The sequence below is a fragment of the Chrysochloris asiatica genome, unplaced genomic scaffold, assembly GCF_000296735.1.
Source record: "Chrysochloris asiatica unplaced genomic scaffold, ChrAsi1.0 scaffold00010, whole genome shotgun sequence".
Lineage (NCBI taxonomy): Eukaryota > Metazoa > Chordata > Mammalia > Afrosoricida > Chrysochloridae > Chrysochloris > Chrysochloris asiatica.
The window spans coordinates 12,323,458-12,338,957 of NW_006408528.1; the positions used below are offsets into that span (position 1 = coordinate 12,323,458).

The window sequence follows — 15,500 nt, forward strand, 5'->3', positions numbered from 1 at the left end:
TATCATCTGCATATCGCAGGTTGTTAATGAGTCTTCATCCAATCCTGATGCCACAGTTTTCTTCAGAGAACCCAGCTTCTGGTATTATTTGCTCAGCATACAGGTTGAATAAGTATGGTGAAAGAGTACAACCTTGTCGCACACCTTTCTAATTTTAAATGATTCACTGTTCCCATGTTCTATTCAAACAACTGTCTCTTGGTCCATGTACAGATACCTCATGAGCACAATTAAGTGTTCCGGAATACTCATACTTTGCAATGTTGTCCATAGCTTGTCATGATCAACACAATCAAAAGCCTTTGTGTAGTCAATAAAGCATAGGTAAACATCTTTCTGATATTCTCTGCTTTCAGCCAAGATCCATCAGACACCAGCAATGATATCCCTCATTCCATGGCCTCTTTCGAATTCGGCTTGAACCTCTGGGAGTTCTCTGTCAATGTATGCTTGCAGCCATTTCTGTATTACCTTTAGTAAAACTTTACTTGCATGGGATATCAAAGAGATTGTCCAATGATTTCCGCATTCCGTTGGGTCACCTCTCTTAGGAATGGGCACAAATATGGATCTCTTCCAGTCAGTCGGCCAGATAGTTGTCTTCCAAATTTCTTGGCAGAGATGATTGAGTGCCTCCTGTGCCGCCTCACTTTCTTAAAAGATTTCAGTTTTATTCCATCAATTCCTGGTGCCTTGCTCTTTGTCAATTCCTTCAATGCACCTTGGACTTCCTCCTTCAATATCATTGGCTCTTGATCATAAACTACCTCTTGAAACAGTTGGAACATCAACCATTTTCTTTTGGTACAGTGACTGTGTATTCCTTCCATCTTCTTTGATGCTTTCTGCATAATTCAATAATTTTCCCAGAGAATCCTTCAATAATGAAAGTTGAGGCTTGAGTTTTTTCTTCAGTTCCCCCAGCTTGAGAAATGCTGAGCATGTTCTTCCTTTTTGGTTTTCTGATTCCAGACCTTTGCACATTTTATTGTAATATTTGGCTTTATCTTCTCAACCTGATCTTTGAAATTTTCTGTTCAGCTCTTCGTCCTCTTCGTTTCTTCCATTTGCTTTAGCATCTCTACACTGGAGAGCAAGTTTCAGTGTCTCTTCTGACATCCATTTTGATCTTTCCTTCTTTCTTGTCTTCTCAATGATTTTTGCTCTCTTCATATATGATGTTCTTGATGTCATCCCACAAATCTTCTGGTCTTCGGTCTTTAGTATTTAATGTATCAAATCTGTTCTTTAGATGATCACTAAATTCAGGTGGGATATATTCAAGGTCATATTTTGGCTCTCGTGGACTTGCTTTCATTTTCTTCAGCTTCAGTTTGAATTTGCATATGAGTAATTGATGGTTTGTTCCACAGTCTGCCCCTGGTCTTGTTTTGACTGATGATACGAAACTTTTCCATCATCTGTTTCCGAAGATGTAGTCAATTTGATTTCTAAGTATTCCATCTGGTAAGGTCCAAGTGTATAGACATCTCTTATGCTGTCTAAAGAAGGTATTTGAAATGAACAAATCATTAATTTTACAGAATTCTATCATGTGTTCTCGAGCATTATTTCTATCACCAAGGCCATATATTCCATTCTCTTTACTCTCAACCTTTGCATTCCAGTCATCAATAATGATCAATACATCTTGACTGAATGTTTGACCAATTTCAGATTGAAAAAGTTGGTAGAATTCTTCTATTTCATCCTCACTGGCTTTAGTGGTTGGTGCGTAAATTTGAATAACAGTGGTATTAACTGGGGTTCCCTGTAGGCACACGGATATTATCCTATCACAGACAGCGTTGCACTTCATGGCTGATCTTGATATGTTCTTTTTGACAATGAATGCAACACCCTTCCTCTTCAATTTGTCATTTCCAGCATAGTAAACGATGTGGTCATCGGATTCAAAATGGCCAATACCAGTCCATTTCAGCTCACTAATGCCTAAGATATTGATGTTTATATGTTCCATTTCATTTTTGATAACTTCCAATTTTCCCATGTTCACACTTCGTACAATCCATGTTCTGATCTTCAATGGATGTTTACAGCTGTTTCTCTTCATTTTGAGTTGGGCCCCATCAGCACATGAAGGTCCTGCATGCTTTACTTCATTTGCATCATCATGGCCAAGTCTACTTTGAGGAGGCAGCTCTTCCCCAGTCGCATTTTGAGTGCCTTCCAACCTGAGGGGCTCATTTTCCGGCACTATATCTGGCAGTGTTTCTCTGCTATTCATATGATTTTCAGTGAGTAAATATTGGGAAGTAGTCACTCCTTCTTCCTAGTCTGTCTTTGTCTGGAAGCTCATCTGACACCTGTCTGCCATGGGTAACCCTGTTGGTATTTAAAACTGGTGGCATAGCTTTCAGAATCACAGGAACTCACAAGCCACCATAGTACGACAAACTGACAAGTGGTGGAGGGACAAACATAAAGGCCTTAATATATACACAGTAAACATAACTAAAAAAATCACAAACAGTAGAAGACAAGATAAATGATTGGGACCTCTTAAAAAACAGACACTTAAATGCATCATAAAATTTTGCCAAAAGAGAGCCCACAGTTTGGGAAATTTTTCTTTTGTAATGAAATAACTTACAACAGACTAATCTATAAAATTTATAAAAAACTAACATCTCTACAGGATAAAAACCCACTTAAGAAAAGGGCAGAGGACATGAATAGATACTTCACCAAAGAAGACATTCAGGTGGCCAACAAACAAATGAAAAAAACATTTGTGATCATGAATCATTAGAGAGATGAAAATCAAAATAACAATGAGATATCATTTTACCCCAGCATTAATACCAAAACTAAAAAACGAAAAAATACTGGTGAGGGTGTGGAGAGACTGGACCCTCATATATTACTAATAGGAATGTAAAATTGTACATGCTCAAAAAGTTGCAAATAGAAATACTGTATTTCTAGAACCCAGCAATCCCTCTACTTGGTTTATGTATTCACAAAAAGTAAGAGCCATGATACGACTAGATATATGCACACCAATGTTCCTCGCAGTTCTATACTCAACAGCAAAAAGATGGAGACAACCTTAATGCCTAACAAGGGAAGAGTGGCTAAACAAACTTTAGTGCATACATATAATGGACTACTATGCAACACTGAAAAATAAGGATGAATCTGTGAAACACCTCATTACATGGATGAATCTGGAGGATATTATATTGAGTGAAACTAGTCAATCACTAAAGGACAAATATTGTATGAAAAGAAAAATTTTCTTATCATGAAAAAGAAAAGATTCTCATGCTAAAAGTAATATTCTTTGATGGTTACCAGGGAGGGAGGGCAAGTAATTCATTGGTTAGAGGTAGACACATGTTAGCTAAGGTGATGGAGAGGTCAGCACACAAGAAAAAGGAGGTTTACATAGAATGATGAAGGAAGAGTCAGGGAAGTATTCAAGGGCTAAAGGTGATAGAGGTACATAGTGTTATATACACAACCCTGAACAACAGTGTTCTGTGTGTAGATAAATGGACAGATACACAGGCTGAACGGGTGTGGGAAGGAGACTTGGAGTATACCCACAAATATATAAGGGCTTTAAACAGGATATTTGGGTATTTAAATATATGGGTATTTCCTTTAGCTGCAAACATACTTATGAATGTGGTAGAGGATACAGGAGGCAAAATGATGAAAACTGCTTAGATATTATCAAACATCTTAAGGCAATGAGTTCCTGGGCCTGGGTCCTCAGGACCACAGTCTCAGAATACACCATGGTCAATTGTCATGACATAGTCCACAAAGACAATGTTCTACATCCTACTTTGGTGAGTAACATCTGGGACCTTAAAAGCTCACAAGCAGTCATCTAAGATACAACTATTGGTCTTTCCATGTGCAGAAGAAAGATGAATAGTGAAAACTGAAGATGCTTATAATCAGCTAGTCCAATAAACCAATGGAGCACATGAACATCAGTTACCATGACTCTGAAACGAGAGGACTTTATAGTTCCCAGCTACCTCTACCAACTGCTCTGAAAGGGATCACATTAGGTCACAAATAAAGTAGGAGCAAATATGGAACAAAACTCAAAATTATAATATATATATATATATTTACTAGTTAGAAGGAGAATGATGGAGCCTAAGACTATCGTCCTCAACCACTCTTCAGATCTGGAACAAAACTCACCACTCATGGCCCACTTTTCAGCTAAGATAGATATAGAGTGAGGCCAGAATCATCAATCACTTAAGATCACAAGGACAACATTTACCTAAGGACAAAGATGAGATGGGATGGGAAGGAGAACAGAATGGAAAGAGGAACCACAGGGAGGAAGTGGGATAACTCTTGTTGCATGGAGGAGACTGCAATCATTGGATGAAACATAGTTTCATGATTTGTTGAATGTAACTAATGATCGTCTCTGTAAACCTTCACTCAGTTCACAATAAAAAGTTAAGAAAAAAAAGTGTCCCTACAAAAGGCAGTGCTACTCTGACTGTAAAGGAATTCTGATGCTTGTGTTCATGATATAGTAGTATATTCTACTGACCTATTTATGATTCATCAACATGAGGAATTACAAATGTAAGAAAAACAGAAATTACAAATTCAATTAGAAATTAGAAATCTGTAATTTTCAAACTTGCTTTTCATGTATAGAAGACATTTCCCCTCAAATGGTCAAGTCCTTAACAGGCATTAAACCACAGAAGAGTAGTTTTCAAGCTTTAGGATAATTTGGGGGGAAATTGTAAATGATGACATGGTTGTATTTAAACAACAGAGGGTGTTCTCTAGAACAATGAAGAATAAATTGTATGGGGATCTATTCATCACAATTTCTGTTTCACATGTTGGGGCTCTGAGTAGTTATTTTGGAAAGGCATTTATATGCTTAGTTTGTACTTGCTGATCCCTCAGACATCAAGACTGAATCAATCAGACTCTCTTGCCTGGTTTTGGCTAAAAGGAGACATTGGTAGAATGAAAGCAAGGTCAGTTAGTTATACAGGTGTTACTCGGCCCCCAGGATGTAGTTCTTAGCAGTGGCTGCATTCTCACAAAGCTTCAGATTTTGGAATACAATGCTGTCAACATCTTTAAGTGCTATCAGATCGGTTTGGACTCATAGCAACCCTGTGTAGGGTTTCCAAGGAGCGGCTGGTGAGTTTGAACCTCAAACCTTGTGGTTCAAACTGACCTTGCGGTCCAGTGTTTTAAAGTTTCCAGCTATTGGCAGGTCTGTCCACTCACTGCTACTTGTTAGTTCTCTTAGCCCAGTTAATGGCCATTCATTAAATTCCCTTCAATCAAACTCTTTGGCTATGCCATTTGATTCTCTAGGACTCTGTTTTTGTAGGGAAAATATTTTTTAAAGATCTTTTTTTTTAGCAAATCACAGCTTTAGGGGAAAGTTTAACACCAGGAATCAAAACATCTGTAAAAGAGAAAAAACAAAACAAAACATTACCTAGACTTATCAAAAAAGCTGTACAATCAAGTCATAGATCAAAATTATGGGCTAGACAAGTTGTACACTCCCACTATGATAAATAACAGGCATTTAGATTAAAGATTGTAAAATGACATCTACTTACATTTCACTGGAGGTTCAATGAGATTTAGGGCAATGTGAAATTATAGGCTTTCATTTGAAAACAGATTGTACTTATAAAATTCAAAAAAAATAGGTACTTCATAAAGTAGACAAGTATAGAGAAATATTTTGCAGATCAATAACTTACCTCTTTGAACTTGTGACTGAGTTTGCTTGTGTCCAGGTCTGATGGGGAAAACATGTCCTCGTTCTCAGGCAGTTCAAAGACTTCAATGGCCATGTCACTGCCAGGAAGGACTGGCCCTACCTCATCCTCTTCTTCATCTGTGGCATATTCCCCTGTCTAAAAGGAAGGGGATTTCAGAAATCTAGCTGGTCTTATCCCAAGTGGAGGTGGTTTATTTGAAGATACATTATAGAAGATAAATGAGAGGTCACTAAACGGCAAAAGAGTAAGTTGGTATTTAGGCCAATCATGCCTCATGCAGCCAGTGTTACAAAGAAATGTGTTAGTGCAAAGTTTCAAAGTAGCATAGGACATACATAAGTGCATTGTTAAAATTGATTCACAGCTTTGGTAACATCTTTAATAGAGCAGCAAGAGTTGCTTTTCTTCAAAATGAGTATTTGATGGTTTTACTAAATAAAATTGTGTTGTTGAAGGAAATAAATAATTCCTTTAAATTTCCACCTGCCACCTAATACTGGAAGAAGGGGACAAGAAAGAAGAGATCAAAGATTCAGGTTGGAAGGGCCCTTAAAAAGTTTTAGCAAATTAACTCTTCTAAGTTTTAGAGTTCAACAAACTGTTTTGTTTGTTTGCTTTTTAACTATTGTGGTGGTTAACTAGTGACAAGGGATAAACTGAAGCTTTATACTGGGAAGCCACACATATGTATTATTTTGCCTATGCAGTACTTTTTTATATAAATCTTAGTATTTTGCCAACATTTTAAAAAGTAACATTTCAAATACAGGTCTAGATTTCAAGCTTCTCTTGAGAATCCACAAAGCAGGCAACAGGGGTACATTGTGATGAGGCTTTCTACTCCCGTAAAGATTTATACCCTCAGAAACCCTGTACAGGGTTGCTATGGGTCGGAACCGACTCGACGGCACTTAACAACAACAACAACAAACAACTGGCCAGAGTTACCAGTGGTCACCCCTTTCAGATGGGTCATGAACATTCTAACACACCACAATGCCCCGAACTCAATTTGTTCAATTTTCCTCCTTTACAATACTTGTAGGCCCTTGTAGGTATTTGAGTTCATGACCCCAGGAACAAATGATTCTCCTCAATACTAATTCCTTAACATTAGTAGTTAAGTAGGGCTCCTTCAGGCTGTGAGACTGCAATTCAAAATAACTGTTTAAATCTCTATAATGTAATTAAAAGATAAGTCATTGATTCATTTATCTTTAACGATTCTTTAAAAGATGAAGTTTATTAAATGTATCCTTGTTCCTTCAGGTAGTACTAGACCTATATATAAACACAGATAAGAATTCATAATGCCTTTAGAAAAACTTACATAATAACTTATTAAAAACTTTCATAGGTCATTCAATAATCTAAATGATCAATTATTTTCATTAACAGTCTTAGCATCTATGGCTTTTCTTTCAGTTTTGTACTATATTCTCTATGCTAAAGTTGGAACCCTAGTTCTTTCTGCCTATATTTATATGCTATTTTGTTGTTGTAGTTAAGTGCCGTCGAGTTGGTTCCAACCCATAGCAACCCTGTATAGGTTTTCTGAGGAGTGGCTAGTAGGTTTGAACCGCTGATATTGTGATTCAAACCAACCTTATGGTCTAGTGCTTATTATATGGTGCTACACCAGGAATCCATATATGTGTATATATAACTAATATATGTGTGAGAATATATGTATGTTTGTGTGCCTGTATGTAAGTAGTATGTATCTGTGTGTATGTGTTGCTGTTGTTAAGTGCCGCTGAGTTGGTTCCGACTCATAGCGATCCTGTATAGGGTTTCTGAGGAGCGGTTGGTGGGTTTAAACCACCAACCTTGCAGTTCAAACCAATCTTATGGTCCAACGCTTATCCTACAGCGCCATACCAGGACTCTAATTTACAAACTCCAATGGGTAGTTTATAAATTCCAGTGGTCTTAAATTAATATGACTACTAGGAACCACTGTAAGGAGCTCTGGTAGCGTAGTGGTTACGAAACAGGCGGCAAACCTTAAGGTCAGCAGCTCGAAACTACCAGCTGTTCTGCGGGAGAAAGATGAAGCTTTCTGTTCCAGTAAAGATTTACAGTCTCGGAAACCCTGTGCAGGGTCACTATGAGTTCAAGTCTATTCGATGGCACTTAACAACAGCAACAATAATACATATGTCAGGAAATTAATACAAGGGCCTTCAAAATTTGTGAAATATGGAAAGAAAATATAATGGAAGTTTTCCACAAACATGTGAAAGCCCCCTCTTATGTGCCTCGGATGGGATATGACATATAACAGGATCTCAAAAAATGTATTTTTGAAAAAAATACATCAAAGAATGCCAACTGCGATTAGCTGGTAATATCAGTTGTTGTTATTTTTTTAAGTGTAGTCAAGTCGGTTCTGACTCATAGCGACCCTGTATAGGATTTCCAAGAAGCAGCTGTTAATCTTGAACCACCGACCTTGCAGTCCAGCGCATTAACCCACAGTGCCACAACAGGACTCCTGGAAAACTAGAACCTTCTAAACAGGTTTTCAATAATATCAAGAAAATTAGCTACAAAGTCATTTTCTGAAGGCAGTATTCTGTCATATGTATTTTAATCCCCATTATAGCTCTAGTGCTGTGCTGCAGGATAAGCACTGGACTGCTAACCATAAGGTCGGCAGCTCTTGGGAAACCCTGCACAGGGTCACTATGAGTCGGAACCGACTCATGGCCCTTAACATAGTGAATAATAAATTTAGAGTATGCACAACATACACAATTCCTGCTTTTAAGTATGGTTCTTACTTTGTAATCCATTTTAATTATCAAAATAATTCACTTAAATGCAAGTTATTATAATTCCTCATGATTCTTTCACTTTTGACTTGGCCAATCACTTCTCCTTTCCAATATCTAAATTGCCTACAATCTTGATAAAATCCTATCTTTCATTTCTTTTTTCCATTGACACATGTTTTCTCTTTTTAATTATTCTTATACCGAGGATAAGATATGTCTGTTTACTGTTTTGATTCAGCTTACTATTTATTATAGTGCTCTGAAGAGGGCACGTTATGCTGCCAATGCCTCCCTGAATAGGCCTAAAATAAAGGATTCTTTGCTACAGCATTTTATAAACATCTGGAAATGAAAAAGTAACATTCAGTGGGCTAGGAAAAATGGGTTCTTGTGATTCTTTTATCTTTATTGAAAATGAAAATTATTCTTATGGTTACTCTGCAAATAAAATGCTACTGGACTTAATCTGGCACTTACAGGGAAATAGACAATGTTGCAAATACATGTATGTGATCCACATAAGTATGTATATATATATGTGTGTGTGTGTGTGTTTGTGTGGCTCTGTGGGATAAAGCACTGGACCTCAAGGTCGGTTTGAGCCACAAGGTCGACATTTCAAACTCATGAGCTGCTCCTTGAAAGCCTAATACAACATTACTATGAGTCAGAACCGACTTGACGGCACTTAACAACAAAATTTATGTATATACACGCATATGCACACAGTAAAACCTGCAAAATCTAAAATCTGAGGTGGAAACCTGTTCAGGGAAGGAAAACTCTTATTATTTTCCAACAAAACAAGTGATAGAACAGTGTAAGACTGCACTCTGTCACGGTGGAAGTCAACTTCTGAGACCCAGAAAAGCAAGGCTGTTGTGTCAAGTTCTGGCGACTTTCACAGATTTCACTATATATATGATTGGGGCTTTAAAAAGTTCATGAAAAAATAAAATGAAAAGATAATTTTTCTTTCACAAACCTTCGTAGCCCCCTCACTTGTGCGTGTGTGAAGCATTTTCATTGGTAGTTAGTTCCTTAATTTTCTTCCTGACCACGGTCATCATATTTCAAGTAACCAGAGACTCTTGAAACTCCTTGTTGCAATCCACAAATTCTCTTTAAATGAGGCAAGAACAACTCCTAGCGCAGGAACTTATAGTGACAGTAAATGTTCCATTTCATCACCTTATCTTGTCCCATAAAAGGGACAAAAATGAATAATGATCATTTTGCAACACTTACAGTATACCCACAATTTCCCAATCCTCAACAGCTATTTGATGTAGGTATTAATGTGTCATTTTAATCTAAAGAAAATGCAACTCAGACAGTTAACCCCAGTCAGACAGTAAGTGTTTGAAGCTACATCTAACATTTCAAAGCCATGGTCTTTGAAATTCTGCTCAGTCTACTGAAACTACAGATTTGTAGAATAGAATCTGGAATACATTCCTTTCATATTTCCCAACCGAAAGCACTGTTGCATAATCCTGTTGTGTTGAGATTCTCATTCCACAACTCTAAACATGATCATTCAGCTCTCTTTGAGGACTTATACCTGTTTCCAGGCAACTCTAAAGTTCTAATCTCCTTAGGTCAGTACACTGAGAATGCTGGTGGTGCTGTAGGGTACGTACTGGACTGCTAACCACAAGGCCTACAGTTCAAACCCAGCAGCTGCTGAGAGATAGAACGATAAGGCCTTTGGTTCCCATAAAGATTTATAGCCTCTGAAACCCTATACAGGACAGCTACAAAACCAGGTGAGAGAAAAGGACAAGGCTCCACCAGGAGGGTCAGTAGTTGGTGGATTAATTGCAGTGGTTAATCTGAGAACATTTCCTAATTATAGTTGTTGTTGTTGTTAAGAATGGAGTACTTAGGAAAAAAAGAAAAAAGGTCATTTTATGTTAACTTAAATCATCAAAATATTCACCTATTGGCCTATCTTTACAAAGGCTAAGCCTCCTTGGCTTTTGGGTCTGCTGTCAAGTGTTTTATTTACTCTTTTCTATAAAAAACAGAATGCTAACATATTATCTATAATATTATTTCAGTGTCTTTAAAATGGATGAAAACTGCAAGGTGGAATGGGTACAAAATCCCCCTCCACATCTTAGTTTTACCTTTCCCTTTCACATCTAAACTTCTTGAGCTACCAGACTTTACGGGATCTTTCCAGAATACTTTAGCTAGTTTTCATAGGTGCAACTTTTATATACTCATATTACATCAGAATTCTTAGAATTTTATCAAAGTACATAATTGCAATAACAAATGCAGCTGCTAAGCTCTGCCTCTTGGCAAACGTAGGATGTGGGGAGACCGAAGTGTGTGGACATATGAAAGCCTGGTAAACTAGGAGAGCTGCAGATATCTAGGCTTTACATAAATTAATAAAGTGAGTCCTGGTGTGGCTCTATAGGATAAAACTGGACCTCAAAGCTGGTTTGAACTACGAGGTCCATGGTTCAAACTCACCAGCCGCTCTTCGGAGAAACCCTATACAGGGTCTGTATGAGTCGTAACTGACTTGACAGCACTTAACAACAGCAATCTGTTAACTTACTGAGGTGGTTAAGTGAGGAACGAAAGAATCTTCATTTTGGAGTCACTTGGGCCTAGATTCAAATCCTGTCTCTATGACCTTAGAAAGGTTAACATCTAGATCTAAGCCTCAGTTTCCTGATATGTGTTGTATCTACAATACAAGATAATAATAGTTCCTTAGGATAAGCAATGAGCTAATCGCCAAGTCAGCGGTTCAAGCATACCATCTGCTGCTTGAAACACTATGCAAGGTCGCTATATGTCAGAACCGACTCGACAGCACTTAACAATAACAACAACAAGGTTGTCATGATAATTAAGTAGATGATGGCTATAAAGTTTTAAAAACAGATCTGGGATATGGTAGGCACTTAAAACAAAAGAGAAGCTGCAAAATAAAATAAGGTGCTGATACTGTTGTGTTTACCAATGACAAGAGCAACAGTCTACGGCTCTCCAATGTGTATCTTATAACCAGACATCTGTTAAGCTTTGGTCTCATACATAAAATGTCCTATAAAACCTCTCCATCTGAATCTTATACAGATCAGACATTCTGAAATAAAACTTTCTCCTCCCCAAACCTGTTCCCCTTTCTATCTTCATGGTTTTGATGTAGGCACCAACTTCTATCCAAGACTAAGAAAATTCTCATTCCTCCGTCTTCCTCACTCACTACTCCTCAACAAATCTTAGTGATCCAAGATATTCATCCGTCAACATTAACACAACCTATGAAGCATCTGCCTTTAAGATCTTCCGAATCCAGTCCTTTGTGCCTCTAATATATGTCTTACGTTGCCCATTAAACTTGTTTTTATATCAGCCTTCTCCCATCAACTTCTTTCAACTGTATCCTTCCTAAAAGAGCCATGTATGGTTTATATCTACAATTCTAGTGTGGTTACCACACTGCTTGGCATATAATAGGCAATGAACAAATATTTGCTGAATAAATTAGTACAGTTTTAGCCACATCTGCACAGCCCAGGAGAGCCTGATTTTCCCGTTAATTCTCAGCTTTCAAGTAAGAAATATAGTGAAGCACAGCTGCAGCTGGGGCCTAAATGACCCTTCTGGGACTTTCTCTTGTTGTTAGGCTCAACCATTAGCAGTAATTTTGCTGTAGCAATGTTTGCTCTGGTAAATTCAGGAAAACGAAATGGTGCTAATCATAAAAATAGCCTTAATTATGCAGTTTTTGTTGGAATTTGTTTACTGGATTTGAATTTGGTTATATATATTTTCAGACTCAGTTCTGTTAAAGAATAGACGAGAGTTGCTTTTTCTCTGGAGGAGAAAGACCTCAAACTAAAGCTTTAATGTTTGAAATTCCTAAATCTGTGCCAACTATCCAGATGGCTTTCAGCAAAAGCATTCACTTCTCTGAAAACGGATCTCTCTTGCCATTTTCCCAGTGGCTTCTGTATGTCCTAGCTTTGTAATGCTACACAACATACTGTCTTCGGATGCCAATCTATGAAATGGGGATAACGGAAACTTCATAAGGTGGTTGTAAGAATTTGCAGTAGTGATAAATGCAAACTGTGTGTCACAGTGCTTATAATATGCTAAATGACTCCCAGATTTTAAGACTATTATTATTTTCACCAACCCTTGTCTCCCCAGAACACCACCACAGAGTAATACAATGAAAAGAGCATGGGCTTTGTGATTACAAAAATTAGGGCCCCCAAACAGTAAAACCTTGATTTCCCAGTGGTCAGAGAGTATAGAGGTTATTTAGCATTTACTCTTGTAGTCAGTCCTCTCTTCTGTAAAGTAGTACAAAAATATAGGTCTCATGGAATTTACTGAAAAGATACATTGAGAGGATTCAAATAAATGAAATATATAAAACCTCCAACAGGGTGCAGGCCCCTCATTTCTCCATTTATCAATTCATTCAAAATTTTCTAGCTAAACTTTTGTTCTTGGGATTTTTTTTTTAATATGTCATTTTAACATTGTTTACAATGCAGTGACATTAATTATCTTCTTCATATAGTGTAACCATCATCATTATTCTTTCCCAAAATTTCTCACCATCCTTAATAGAAGCTCGATGCCCCACCAAGCAATAACACTTCATATTCACTAGTAGACTTCAGTCTCCATACATTTGCCTATTGTAAATTTTTTCTCCTTCATTTTATTTTATTTTTAACTGCCTATCCCGTCACCCAAGTCAACACGCACCTACCCTCTAGCCAGTGAATAATTCTCCTTTCCTTCCTACCCCTGGTAAACATCACAGAAAGTTTCTTTTAGCATGAAAAAGATTTTCTAGACTTTTTATTTACAATAGTGGTTTCATGCAATGTCAAAATGTTTTTGTTTTTTAATTTTCTATACATTGTTGCTTTTGGCCACTAGGTCAAAAAACATCTCAAATCCATATAGAATTAGTAATAAGACCTCGGTGTTCCCTGTTTTCAGGCCACTCACAGCACTGCTGGTCAAGATTCTCCATAAAATCCTAACCAGATAAGAGTTCAGATGTGCCTATAAAATCTTTCTCAACAAACAATACTTACCTTTCCCTTCTAAAACTTTTCTAGCAATTGTGGTAGACCCTTTATAAATTAACAGTGGATTGTTCAGTGTTTTAAAGTCTTCCTTTCTTTCTGGAGAGTACAAACGCAGAGACTCACCTTAATGATGCAGTAGGCAGACTGTAAAATGGGCCCAGAGATTCCCACTTCCTGGGTATCTAGAGTGTGGGCTGGAGCTAGTGACTCACTTCTAATAAACAGAAGACTACAAAAGCAATGGAATGCCATTTTAAATATTAGGTTACAAAAAAAAAAAAACACCCCCCAAAAAAACCCTGTGATTTGTTTCTTTGGTCCATTCCCCTCCCTCTCCTTATGAGCCATGGCTCGCCAAATCGCTGCCCTATAGAGATGTTAATGCAGCAAAGAATTGGCCATTTATCAGTGAGGACCTGAGGCCTGCCAACAGCCACGTGAGGGAGCTGGGAACAGTTGTGAGGGAGGGAGCTGGGAAGTCTTTAGCTGACTGCTGCCCTGGTCAACACCTTAACTTAGGTGTTAGGAGAGACCTCGAGTAAGCAGCACCCAGCTAAGCTGACCCAAAGACTACAGAACATTACATAAGTATTTGGTGTTCCAAGTTGCTAAAATTTAGTGGGAATTTGGTATAGAACAATAGAAGTGGGGTGCTGCCATAGCAAATACTGAAGTAAGGGAAATGGTTTTGGAAATAGGCATTGGGCAACGGTTGGAAAGGTTTCAAGACTATAGGAGAGAAGCCTAAACTGCTGAACAGGCTATGAGAACTTTAGAAGTAGGGTCCTTGTATTATACAGTGGCAGAAATTTTAGCACCATTACCACCTTCAATAACAAAGTAACAGGAGGTATGTCTAGAGAACTAGGTAATCTAACTAAAATTAAGAAATGGTTTCCAAACTAAGTTCAAATCCAGGGTAGCACAGTGGTTACGAATCGGGCTGTTAACCTCAGAGTCAGCAGTTCGAAACCACCAGCTGTTCTGTGGGAAAAGGATGAGGCTTTCTGCTCCCATAAAGATTTAAAGCCTTGGAAACCCTGCACAGGGTCGCTCTGCATCAGAACCGACTCCATGGCACATACCAACAACAACAACAAGATACAGACAACTAGTTTTAAAAAAACCTAGTCTAAAAATAACACCAAGATCATCACCATAAAATTTTTTGTTAAGAATCCTAAGCCTAGGAAACCCAAAATTTTAATAATAGGTCCTTCTCTCTGCCTGGAAATGAGACATTACAGCTATCTTACAAGCCTGTACACTACAAAAACAAAGAACCAAGCCCAAACCCAATGCCATCAAGTCAGTTCTGACTCACGGACCGAGTGTTAGAGTGCATTGCCCCACGCATTCTCTTGGCTGTAACATTTGACGAAACAGATCACCAGACTTTTCTTTTGTACTGTCATTAAGTGAGTGTGAACTGCCAACCCTTAGGTTAGTGTTGGTTTTAACTCATAGCAACCCTGTGTAGGATTTCTGAGGAGTGGCTGGTAGGTGTGAAATGCCAACCGAGCAGTTAGCAGTCCAGTGTTTATCCTATAGCACCACACAGTATCAGAGTACAAACAGCTTATACCACCCAAAGACCTCTATACAGATATCACTGAAAAGATAGTCTGAAACAAAAGTTGCCTCTGCTCAGAAGACAGAGATCCACGGGCTAGTTTTCTCCCACCAATATCCACCCTTATTCCTATACCATCATGGCTTCTGGTATGACATTCCTTCATCAACATTAATCACTGTGACCTAGATGGGCTAAGATGAAGATCCACTCAATTTGTCTTACATAACATGGAGCTCTGGTAGTGTAGTGGTTACGAATTGGGCTGCAAACTGCAAGATCAGCAGCT

General features: G+C 38.0%; 1 protein-coding gene across 4 annotated transcripts in view; it reads right to left on the reverse strand.

Moving 5' to 3' along the window:
* Positions 1-15,500, reverse strand: part of PPP1R9A (protein phosphatase 1, regulatory subunit 9A) — a 445,759-nt gene that overhangs the window by 103,080 nt on the left and 327,179 nt on the right. For all 4 annotated transcript variants that reach the window (XM_006834277.1, XM_006834279.1, XM_006834278.1 and 1 more), the window contains exon 6: positions 5,751-5,906. In XM_006834277.1, the coding sequence (XP_006834340.1) occupies positions 5,751-5,906 (156 nt within the window). The remainder of the gene's footprint in view (positions 1-5,750; positions 5,907-15,500) is intronic.